Source organism: Dama dama, chromosome 5 (genome assembly GCF_033118175.1).
Source record: "Dama dama isolate Ldn47 chromosome 5, ASM3311817v1, whole genome shotgun sequence".
Lineage (NCBI taxonomy): Eukaryota > Metazoa > Chordata > Mammalia > Artiodactyla > Cervidae > Dama > Dama dama.
This window is the reverse complement of record NC_083685.1, coordinates 82,550,265-82,563,543: the sequence shown is the minus strand read 5'-3', so window position 1 is coordinate 82,563,543 and position 13,279 is coordinate 82,550,265. Positions and strand designations below refer to the sequence as shown.

Here is a 13,279-nt window from a genome sequence, read left to right as displayed (position 1 = left end):
TTGTTTTACATTTCACTTCATTTTCCTTATCAGGTGCTCAAAAGTGTGACAACTTTGCTGAAAAAAGGCCCCTTCTTGGTGTTTGTAAGAGCACTGGATCTTCTGGGTAAGGAATTTAAAAAAAGTTTTTTGAACCACTATTAAAATTTTGTGTTATTTCAGAGGGGGATCTTTGATGTCTTCAAGTCTTTGTTTACCATAAGACTATGCTTTTACAAGAGGGATGGGACAGGACTTAATAACATATTTAGGGTTTTTGCCACACAGGCCACTTTATTTTTCTGCTCAACTGTTTTCTTTCAAATGTAGGGTGATAGCAGTACATGAAAGAAAGCCAGCAGTGAATCATAATTCATGAACGATTAGCATCATTAAGAAAAATACGTTTCATTTTGTTTATTTTTTTAGTATTTATACTGGCCTTTTCAGTGGATTAGAAGTTACTATTATGTCATCATCGTCAACTGTTATTAACATTTTTTTTACATTGTTTTGAGGATCTTTTTAAAAAATTTTTATTTTATATTGGAGTATAGTTGATTAACAATGTTGTGTTAGTTTCAAGTGTAGAGCAAAGTGATTCAGTTATACATACACATATATCTTTTCTTTTTCAGATTCTTTTCCCATATAGGTTATTACAGAGTATTGAGTAGAGTTCCTCCTTTGCTATACAGTAGGTCCTTGTTGATTATCTATTCTCTATATAGTAGTGTGTATTCCATCATGCTTTTATATTTATATTAGAATATATATTATGATCCTTAGGTAAGATGTTAATGGAAGATAATTTAGTATATCTTAATGGTAATAATATATAGCATAGTGTATATTGTGTATTAGCCAACAATTTATTGTTGTTGTAGCATGTGCCTAACACTGTTCTAAAGGCATTACATGAATTTTCTCTTTTATTTCTGTTAGCAATACTTTGAAATAGATACTGTTCTTATTCCTATTTTGTAGTTTAGAGAAACTCAGGCACTGAATTCTTACAGTGAAACTGTGGATTCAAACCCAAGCAATCATACTTTTTTTTTTAATTTTTATTGAGTATAGTTGATTTTAATGTTAGTTTCAGGTGTGCAGCAAAGTGAATCAATTACACATCTACAGATATTCTCTCTTTTTCTAGATTCTTCAAGCAGGTGTACTCTTAGTTCCGTGCTCATTGCATTTGTGACAATGAGAGGCTTACTAAGATGATTAATTGTTATTGCTCATGAAGTCAAGTTTTCCCTACTTTCTCTATATATTAAATGAGAACAATATTCTTCATAATGGCTTGTAGTGATTTAGTTATCAGATTTGTAGTGACCTTTTCACCATATAATTCCAGTTAGGAATTATTTTCAACTGCTGGTAAAGTTTCAATGGCCTATACAAACCTTGGAAGTGAATTACTGGGTAGGCAGTCCAGGGCCAGTGAAATGTTTCTGCCATGAGTCATTAATGACCTAGATTCTTTCCATTTCTAGCTTTGACATCTTTTAGAATATGACCCCTTCCCTTTATGATCTCAAGAAGGCTACTATCTTATCAGTTAGTATCTCCTCATCTTGAACTCCTAGCTACAAGGAAATCAGGGATATTACTGTGGTTTTGTTAGTAAGGTAACCGGTAGTCCTTGCCATGTGTTTTCAGCTGATAGTGTCTGGGTCATGGGTGCAGTACACAAGGAAAGAATGTGCTGATGGTGTAACATGACTGATCTTGGAGTCTTAATTGTTGCATTCTGGGGAAATGGTTTGACTCCATGTGTTACAAGGCAGTTTTCTTCCAGTGTAAAGTTTTGGGTTGAAGTGAGCAAAAATTTACTGTGTACTCATCACTCTGCTAGGTATGGGATAAGGATACAAAACATGAAAACCTAACTCTGTGTCCCACAGATTTAAGAATGTTGTTGAAAGCGAAAACATAGCACACAGAAAATGATTATGGGATAATGACATCAGCGTGCACGTGCATGTGCGCTCCGTCATGTTCGACTCAGTGTGATCGCATGGACTGTAACCTACCAGGCTCCTCTGTCTGTGGAATTTTTCAGGCAAGAATACTGAAGTGGGTTGCCGTTTCCTACTCCAGGGAATCTTCCTGCCCAGAAATTGAACCCTTGTCTCCTGCATTGACAGGCAGATTCTTTACCACTACCCCACCTGCAAAGCCCAGTGACTCATTGGAATTCAAAGAAGATAGAGGTCAGTGTACCTGGATTGACAGGAGAAGGCCTCGTGAAGAAGGCACAGCATGTGCTGGACCTAAAGGAATAAGAAAGTTTGGCAGCGTTATAGAAGACGAAGAACTTCCAGAATAGGTTATAAAGGTGTAGCTGGGGAACAGAAACTGGTAGATATATTCTTAGGAAAGATGGAGGTTTGTGACTTACAGTGAAGTTCATCTGCAAGATAGGTAATAACAACCGTTTCATTGCTCTAGAACTCAACTGAAGGCTTCCAACAATGTGAAAAGTGTTTATGTTTGAGAGACTGGTAAATGTTAAGTCATTGCTGTGGGAATCTGTGGCATCCATGCCTAGGGCTGCTTGAGTCACTCCACCGTTTCTGTTTCCAACGTGGTTGATTCTTCCACGGTGGGGAATGTCATGGCCGTGGTCAGCAGCATTGTCCGTGGAACTTATGGTCGTGGGGTTGTGTGGGCCCATGGCTCTTTTAGCCTAAAATCATGATCAGCTAAGGCTTCATGTGTGTGCAAAGGAGCCATGAAAGCATCTAAGGGAAACTAAAACCTGGGAGACTTGGAAATACCTGACTGTTGAATGTGTTCCTTTGCACACACAGAGACCCTTTTGGAAAGAATGACAGCCTTTATTGACTCGGGTGGTTGAATAAATTCTCTGTTGAACCTTTGGCTAATCATTAAGCTGCATAGACACAGGGGTGGCCCCCAGGAAAGCAGGCTTTAAAATGAAAGCAAGAATTAAAAATAAAATCCAGCAGAGGCATTAGTAACTGTATATTGTGGAGCAAAGTAGCTTTCCAGAATTCTTATACCATACTATAAAACATGTCTAATTTCCAACATAAAATTATGACACATGCCAAGAACTAGCAAAGTATGGTATATTGAGAAAAGGAAGTAGGTGATAGAAACTGTTGCTGATTGCTTCCAGTGTTAAATTTTGGAGACAAGGCTTTTAAAGCAGCTGTTATACATATGTTCTAAAAACTAAATGAACCGTGTTTATGGAATGAAAGGAAAACTTGGTAACAATGACTGAACATATAGAGAATCTCAGTTAGAAATAAGAAATTATAGGAAAACCAAATGGAAATTCTAGAGTTGAAAAGATAAAAGTGAAACAATAAGCTATATCCAGGTCAGCACATGGATCAGAGAACTGTTATGTTAACAAGAGAGGTGAAAGGGAATGGGTGGGCTTGCTTGGTGGTACAGTGGTTAAGAATCCACCTGCCAATGCAGCGGACAGGGGTTCAATCCCTGGTCCAGGAGAATCCCACAGGCCACAGAGCAGCTAAGCCTGTGCACCATAGCTGCTGAGCCCACACACTACAACTACTGAACCTACGTGCTGCAACTACTGAGACTTGTACTCCACGGCAAGAAAAGCCACCGCAGTGAGAAGCTGCCATGTGCAGTGCACTTCACTGGAGAGCAGCCCCTGCTCTCAGCCCCTGGAGAAGGCCCATGCAGCAACAAAGACCCAGCACAGCCAAAAACAAAATAAATAAGTAAATCTTTAAAGGGAAAAAAAAGAAAGGGAATGGAAGCCGCAGAGAAGAGTTGAAGAAGTACCTGTGGTGAAAGAAACCTTCCTTGACTTCACTTTTCCTGATGTTTATTAAGCCTCTGCGATTCAGGCACACCCAGTCCCGTTGAATGAAGCCCCACAAAAAGATGTGTTTGTGGAAGATAGTCAACTATTTGCTGAGTTTGGTTTGCAAGTGTTGAAAGTTTTTCCATTCCTTAGCAACCCTACTTAACTGTGTGATTAAGGTTTTTATTTTTTTTTTGCCTCCCTGTGTGGCATGTGTGATCTTACTTCCCTGACTAGGAATCGAACATATACTCCCTGCAGTGGGAACATGAAGCCTTAACCACCAGACAACCGGGAAGTCCCAAGGAGATTATTTTTATTTTTACAGGATTCATTTATTGAGGTGTCACTTGAATATATATATATATATATATATATATATATATATATATATATATATAGTAGGTGATGAGATTATTTATTGAGAGATGACTCTGATGGTATGTGGGTTATATTAGTCTAATCTAGAGAATTAGAACCAGTGGGAAGTGGGATTATATATATGAGGAGAGAGGGAAGAAGGGAATGGGGGTGTTGATTTTGAGAAATTAACTCATATGATTGTGAAGCCTGAACATCCAAAATTTGCAGACTGAGGAAAGAGTTGCAATTTCTAACCCTCTTCCTCCGAGGAAGTCAATTTTTTGAAGATTTTATTAAGACTTTCAGCTGATTGGATGAGTCCCATTCAAGTTATGAAGCATCACCCACTGTACTCAAATTCTGCTGATTTAAATGTTAATCTTATGTTAAAAAAAAAATACCCTCACAGAAGTATCCAGAATAATATTTGACCAAATCTGATTTTTGTGGCCTAGCCAAGTTTACACAGTAATCACCACAGGGGTGATGAATATAGTTCTGATTAAAATAGCATTTGTCTACTGGAAAAAATCTATTGTAGACACTCATTTCCCCACTCCCATGTCTCTCTTTAAATTTATTTCATAGTAGGAGAATCATTCTGCAAAGAGATGGCTATATGTCTGTATCTTTTGCTGGGTTGTTTTAAGAATTGTTATTGATAAATGAATGTGAAGACATTTCCTTCTTGGTTTTAAGCACAGCACCTTCTAACTAGCAGGGCCCCAAACTATTTATTTTTTGCTTAATGAATTTTAATAAGTTTCCTGTACAGTCATACTCATCCTTTATTTGAATATTAGTAACACTTTTTTTTTTAATGGTTGAGGAAATGTCTTAATCTGAGGAACCACATGTCCTGAACCTGGGTGCTGATGTCTTCTTCAAAGCCTGTGGTGCACAAAATGTAGGACCCCCTTAACCCTTTGGGACATACGAAACATGTCTGTTGCCATTCATTTCCATGACAAATGCTTTATTGAGCACAAGGTGCTTTGGACACTTGTCAGTTGCTTATATTCACAATTAATACCGCTTAGTAAGTTTATCTTAGGGAAGTTCAGTAAAATTTCCTTTTGATGTGTAAATTTTCTTATTTATAAGCTATATAGCATCACTGACTCAACAGACATGAAGGAGTAAACACCAAGAGATAGTGGAGGACAGCAGAGCCTGGCATTCTGTAGTCCACGGGGTCACAAAGAGTCAGACGCAACTTAGTGACTGAACAACAGTCCCTTTTCAGAGAAAGGGGGGAATTTGCTATGGAAATAATCCTGGTCCTTCCCCATATTTTATCCTTTAGATATTTACACATTACACCGAGCCGACAGTTTTTAATACAGAGTCTTACTATGTTTATGACAGTCTTTAAATGCCATTTATTTTTATATTGTATTATAGTGATGTTTTCCTTCTTCATGTTTATATGTCTATGTAGAGAGAGAAGAAGAGGGAGGGAGGAGAGAGGAACAGACATGCTGTTCCATCTTCCTTTCAGATAAGCCATTTAAGGTCTGCGTGGGAGGGAATGTTTGTTGTGTTACTGATCCAGGGATTAAGTCAGTGTCTTGTGTAATAATTTGAGGGAGGGAGGGAAAGTATGGACAACATACCAAGGAATGTACACTTTCTTAGGAAATGAAAATGTGTTGTATATTACATGCTAACCTGTTCTAGTAATGAAGTTGTTCATGGTTAGGATTTTGTTGGGTATTATGAATAACTGCAAAAGAACATGATTATTCAGCAGCTGACTGCAGACCTTGAAGATTGTTTAATCCAATATAATATCATCACATTATACACATTATTGGAGTGGAGATGTGATCTTTACATAGAATCATAGAATGTTAGAATAGAAAAAAACTTGAAGATCATTTAAGATAAAGTCTTACGTGGAGACTCATACCATACATCTGTTTGGTGGTGGGAAATTCTTGTAAGAGTGAGAAAATTTTCCCCAGAAACAGACTCACGTATACAAAGAATAAATCAGTGATTACCAGAGGGGAGCAGGATGAAAGGAGGGGTTGAAATAGGTGAAGAGGATTCAGAGGTACAGATGTTGTAAATAAAATAAGATAGAGGGCTGTAATAGACAACACAGAGAATATAGTCCATATTTAATAATAACAACTTTGTATGGTATATAATCTATAGAAGTACCAAATCACTATGTTGTACTCCTGAAACTAATCTTATAAGCCAACTATACTTCAAAGAGTGAGAAAATGTCTTTATTTCAGTTAGTTAGGAATCTCTTACCTCTTGTTAAATATGTACTCGATGGCCATATTTCGAAGATTGAATTTTAATAATTAGAAAGATGAAAATTTTGGCAGCCTCAGACATCTTAAAATTACCTTGAAAAAAAGCAAAGTAATTTTAATAGTTGAACAGGAATAAAGACTTGATTTCAAAATTAAGGACTTTTATCAAATAAAATACACTTAGTTCACAGTGTTAATAGTTTGGCATTTTTGCTACAGATTGCTAACAAAGGTCACGTTGGACTGACAGAATTCTGTGAGACTGGTGTTTGGTAGCCACTGAGCTAAAACAGCAGTTATTTAGGTGGAGGTTAAGCACAGTTTCACCACCCTGAAGTGTTACTGAAGAGGCTTTATTTCAACTTGTGTCTAAAATAAATAAGGGTTATGTTAAATAGAACCAAAAGGGAGGCTGCTTGGGATAGTGTTCTTTTTGTCATAAAATATCAGAGAACCCTTACATGTGATGCTAACTGTTTCATTTATTTCTTCGCTTATTTTCTTATTGGCTGTGCTGGTTCTTGGTGTGGTGCACAGGCTGTCGCCGCCGTGTGCAGGCTTTCTCTGGTTGCAGTGAGCGGGGGATGTTCTTCATTACGGTGCTCGGGTTTGTCACTGGGGTGCGCCTCTTGTTGCGGAGCTTGGTTCCTAGGATGCGCAGACAGTGGTTGTGGCACGTGCATTAAGTATAGCCCCATGAGATGTAGAATCTTAGTTCCCGCAGCAGGGATAACGATAACCCTATATGCAAAACAGAAAAAGAGACACAGATGTACAGAACAGACTTTTGGACTCTGTGGGAGAAGGCGAGGGTGGGATGTTTCGAGAGAACAGCATTGAAACATGTATATTATCTATGGTGAAACAGATCACCAGCCCAGGTTGGATGCATGAGACAAGTGCTCGGGCCTGGTGCACTGGGAAGACCCAGAGGGATCGGGTAGAGAGGGAGGTGGGAGGGGGGATCGGGGATGGGGATTACATGTAAATCCATGGCTGATTCATGTCAATATATGGCAAAAAGCACTACAATACTGTAAAGTAATTAGCCTCCAACTAATAAAAATAAATGAAATAAAAAAAAAGAAAAAAAAGAATACTGGAGTGGGTTGCCATTCCCTTCTCCTAGGGATCTTCCTGACCCAGGGATTGAACCTGGGTCTTCTACATTGCAGGCAGATTCTTTACCATCTGAGCCCCCAGGGAAGCCCAGGGGGCCTTATGTACCTGCACAGATGCCTTTGTAAAAATATTTGGGTTGTATTGTTCTCATCTGCACCTTGCTTTTTCTTGCCTCTTACTAATTTATTATGGCATGTTTTATTTAACGATGAATATTGGTGCTACCTTATATATATTATCCTACTTAATGCATATTCCTTAATATGGAATATTAATACACATATTTAATATACACAGTTTAAAATATTAGTCACAAATGGAAAGAGCTTAAAGCTTTAAATAGGCCATCGTATGCTGCCACCAGATCTAAAACTTTCTTCTTTGGCTTTTTAAGATTTTGTGTCAGAGAATGATGTAATCAAGAAGAAAGCACTTGTGAAAGGTTTGTTTCCTATACTGTCTGATTTGAAACTTGTTGAGAACAGAAATTAGCCACAGATTTTATTTAAAATGGGGCCATCTCTCTCTTCATGTAATTGCTGCTTGCATTTCCTGTGGCCATGTTACAAAGAGCTACATCTAATTCTTGTTCTGTGGTTCTACCTGATTTTAATATAGGTTCTTAGGGAATGCATCCACATCCATTTTTGAACCTTTATTCAGAACGTAAGTATTGAAATGCTGCCATTACAGTGAATTGGGAACATGGTGATGTCTCTTTCCTTGGGATGTGTTTTGTGTGTGACCACTTCTCTATAGGATTTATGCGCCTAAATTCTTAGCTGGTTAGATAGTCTCTTCATGTACTCTTCAAGCAGATTTGGCTATTGAGCAATTGAAACATGGTTGATGCCAATGAAAGTGCTGATATTGCAAATATATTATGTTAAATGTATTAAAATTGATTTCACTTATTTCTTGTTTTTAATGTGGCTTCTAGAAAATTTAAAATTACATAGCTCAATTTGTCTTTCTATTGGACTCTGTTCTCGGCTTCCTGGATGGCTCAGTGGTTAAGAATCCACCTACAATGCAGGAGAGTCGGATTTGATCCTTGGGTCAGGAAGATCCCTTGGAGAAAGAAATGGCAATCCTCTCCTGTACTCTTGCCTGAGAAATCCCGTGGACTGAGGAGCCTAGCGGGCTACAGTCTGTGGGGTTGCAAAAGAATTGGACACGACTTAGCAACTAAGCAGCAATAGCAGAGTTGTTCTTACCTTGCTTCGGGCTACAGGTGTACATTTCTGACTACTTCTGAGTGGAAACCCATCACGGTTTCTTATTACTTGTGCAGGTATATAGATTTATCAATCCAGAGCTCCTAGCCAGGAAATTTTAGTTTTGACAAGTGACAGATTTTGACATCATGCTATCCTGGCTGACAGTGGAGTGGGCCTTCAGTGGCAGCTTCTGTCGTGCTGGTCTAATGGGAACTCTACCTATAGTGATATTTATGTTTAATGGATCTGATTTTTGTTTTGGGCTCTCTAATATTCTTTGTATATGCATTTAGCCTAAGGTTGGTACCCTGTAATGTTCACTGATACCCCTGAATCCGTGGATAAGTATAGAATAATGGGAAGAACAGAGACTTGGGGTCACACAGACCTAGATATGAATTCTTAGACTGAAATCATTCAGTAGTTCTCAGTCTCGGTCTCCACATGTGTAAGATGGTGTTCATTTACAACTCCTCTGCAGTGTCTTTGTGAGGATTAAGTAAGGCAGTGTTTTCAGGTTTTTGGTACAATGTCAGGCCCCTATTAGATGCACCTTGTATTATTTGGTTAGAAAGATAGTAAGGGCACCCAAGGAAAACTCTTTACTAGGAATTTCTTTTCATACATATATGAAGAAATATATACATAATATATATTTATACATAAATTGAAAGTGCTGTCTGTATGACTGTTGGAAGCATGTGCCCAGTTTGTCTCGTGTTCGTGCTACAGGTTTGTAGGCTTCATGTCCCAGCCCAGTACTGTGTCTGTTAGTATCTCTGATGAACTGGAGCCCTTTACGTTCATTGGAAAATGGTAATTTGTTTATATTCCCCAAGAAAGCCCATGTTATTTTTATCTTTATTGAGGTATAATTGAAACATGACAAATGGCACATATTTAAAGTGTATGTTATGATAAATTTTGACGTATGTGCACACCCATGAAACCATCGTTCTGATGGAGGTAATGAGCATGTCCACCACCTACAATAGTTTTCTCATGCCCCTTTATAATGCGCCCCTGCTGCCCCTCCCAGGGCTCAGTAGAAGAAGCACATTTCTACGTAGTAAGTCTCTCCCAGTATCATTGAGATCTTTTCTGAGGGGAGATAACTTTGCTGCCATGTAGTTTAATGTGACTGTTTATTACATAGTTCAGAACAAAAGATGGGAATCTTAAATGCATAGTTATTTTTTCTTCTGCTCTGTACCTTAAACTAAAGGCCCTTTAAAAGAAACATTTTCCCTCTAGAACTGGTTCACAAAACAACTAAAGGGGTTGCAGTTTTCTGTGTAATCATTTCAAAACAACAGTTTTTTCAGCCACCAAAAGGATGCAGTCTTGACATATAAATAGAAAACAGATTGAGTTTTTGGCTGCTATTGCTGTATTGGTTTAAATGTTGGTTCAGTCAACTTCAGGCTTAGATTACAAGATTTGTAAATTAAAGGAAAACCAAAAGGAAAAGAACATCTGCATAGATTCTGACTTTGTGGAATTCCGTCCAGGCATGCTTCCTCCTGGTAAAACAGGACATGTGCACATTGAACAAGCCTTGAAAAGAAATCACTGTTGTATTTATCCCAAAGACAAAATTGTTGCTGAAAACTAGGTAATTCATTATGAAGAACTATGTTAGTTTTCAAATCAAGTATTATTTCACAATTCTGGTGGAAATAGTTTAGTGATGTAGTTGTATGGTATTTAGCCATAATGAAAATCTTGCTAAATCTCATAGTTCTATTACTTGAATCAAAGTATTCGGAATTGAGAAAGGTAATTTGCTTTAACTAAGACTTAAATATGTTATTGTCAAAGAGTAAGCTAATTAATTGATAGTAAATTCATCACTGCATGCCTCTGTAAGGTGTAAGGAATCCTTGTTTGCTACTGCATAAATCATACCTGTGTGTGTGTTTTGAAAATGTTTGCTATAGATTACCTATGCTGCTATCTCAAAAAGTGCTTTAATGTTTTTCCCCCTTTTGTTCTAAGAAAGAATTTTATTATTCTTTCAAGAAATGTTTATGGGTACTTACATTATGGGTCCCTACTATATTTCAGATGCTTTTCTAGTACAGTAGTAATCTAAGGCAGAGGCTTTTAGGTGAGGAGATGAGAGGGGTGGTTTTGACCCCCAGGAGACACTTGCCAATGCCTGGGGCACTTTTGGATGTCATATCTAGGGACTGGGATGTGCTAGTGTTACGGTAGAGTCAAGGTTGCTGCTAAACATCCTATATAGTACAGATCAAGTCCTGACAACAAAGAATTTTCCAGCCTATAATGTCAATAGGGCTAAGGTTGAGCCCCTTGGATCTAAGGAGACAAAAGATCTATGTACTGACCGAGCTAACTTTCTAGCAGGGAGAGAGAAACAAATAAATAAAATATATATCGTGGTGGCAAGTGATGTGTAAAAAATACTAGAGAATGTGGTTAGAATGTTAGGGCAGTGTTCTGAGTTGATGGACATTTGGATAACTTGCTGTTTTGGGCTGTAGTGAACATTGCTGATATGAACATTTGTATATATGTGTGTACAATTTTTGGTGTCCATTTCTCTTTGGTATATGTACCTAGTAGTGGCATTGCATGGTCATAAGTTATGCTTTGCTTGATATTACCAAGTAGGTTTTTAAAGTGCTTATACCAGTTACCTTCATAAGCCTTCCAGTTGCAGTACTTTGTGTGAAAGCTTGGCATTGATAGTCTTCATTTTAGCCATCTGGGTGAATATGCATTGGCATCTCAGATGGTTTTTGTTTTTATTTTATTGACAGCTATGGAATTTGAATACTTTTATATATATTTTAATCTATTTCAACATCCTCTGAAGTACATGACCAAGTTTTAAGCCTATTTTTCTTTTGTGTTAAATGACCTTTTCTTACTCATTTGTTGGAGTAGTTTTGACACATTCCCTGTCCATGCTTTTAGGATTAGTATATCTTATATTCTGTTAACCTCAAGGTCATGAATCTGACTCCAGAATGCATATGGTTATCAATACAGAGGCCCAGGAATGGCCCAGATAGTTCTAAAGAACAATGTTGATAGGGTTACACTGCTTGATATTTATAAAGCAAGGTGTACTGGCATAAGGGGAGACCATTAGATTAGTGGAATATCTAGGGAGTCCAGAAACATATTTTTATAATAAAAAATGGCTCTGTAGTACAGAGGTGGTTTATGCATGGTTTTGGGCCATTTGGGTATTCATATGGAAAATGAAGAAACTTGTTTTCTATCACATATCATGCAAAAATCAACTTAAGATGTATTGTAGGCCTAAAGGTCAGAGAAAAAAGGAACAAAATATTTTGAAGATGAAGAAAATATCCTCATGATTTTAAGGTGGGCAGATATTCCCTAAACAGAATATAATATGTACTCATCATAAAGGGAAGCATTTATATTCTTTTGGTTTCAATATTATATAGAAAATTGCTTCATTATTGGTATATGACTTATATATGGTATCCTGTTATGTAAATGCAATGAAAAGCCAGGATTTTATTATTTTATGATCCTTTACTTAATGTCAGTATATGGAGAGGGGATATATGTATAATTATGGCTGATTTGGGTTGTTTAATGGCAGAAACCAATACAACATTGTAAAGCAATTCTCCAGTTAAAAAATAAATTTAAAAAAGAAAAAATTAGGATTTGAAGTCTTAAGGTTTGCTTTTTCTCCTTTGGTATTCATTTAAAAATTCTTCTCTTTGTTAATTTATTTTCCTAGTTTAATTCCAATTATAGAATACCTTTAAATAGATCTTTAGTGTTTGAGAAATGTAAATCCAACTGTAACGGTACAAAGCCTGATATTGTTCTATAAGTCTAGTTGGAAAACTTTCCTGAAAGATGGCAGAAATTCTTGAAGCCATCCATATCATGATGGGGGGCAGGGAAGGATGGACCAATAGGAAGTCCTGAATAGTTCTTGGTGGAAAAGAAAAATGGTAGAGGAGATTGGTTGATTTTTTTTTTTTTTTTTAATGTGATAAGATCCTGAATTTATATTCTGTGTAAGATATTACAGAGGACCATGATTTTCTTCTTTATTTCAGTTTGTAAAGCTGAATATACCTGTGGATATCGAGGAGCAATACACAAAAACTCCTTTGGACTTACACTCTGCTGAGAAACTTAAAATTACAGATGGGTTGAAGTATTATTTTATGTTTAGAAGCAGATTACTGTTATTTTAAAAATAAATCTGGCCTAAAGGTGGTTGTCACAAACAGTATGTTATCCTAGAAGCAAGATTTTTTTTTTAAAGTATTTTGAATGTGTTATATCTTAATGTTAACTGCTTTTGTCTTTGTTAGTAACTTTTGGTATAACAAGTCTTTTTTTCTTGGCATTCAAGTAATTTTACTAACATCTTATTTTTCAAACACAGTATCCAAAGGCTAAAACAGTTGTTGTTATACAATAACTGGCATGTTAATTAGAGCCTCCTGGTGTGGGGGTGGATTAATGTGCTTGTGGAG

At 37.0% G+C, this 13,279-nt stretch overlaps 1 protein-coding gene across 1 annotated transcript in view; it reads left to right on the top strand.

The window, feature by feature from the left end:
- Window positions 1-13,279, top strand: part of BCAS3 (BCAS3 microtubule associated cell migration factor) — a 583,611-nt gene that overhangs the window by 101,676 nt on the left and 468,656 nt on the right. Inside the window, exon 8 of the mRNA XM_061140731.1 lies at window positions 34-106. Coding sequence (XP_060996714.1) covers window positions 34-106 — 73 coding nt within the window. The remainder of the gene's footprint in view (window positions 1-33; window positions 107-13,279) is intronic.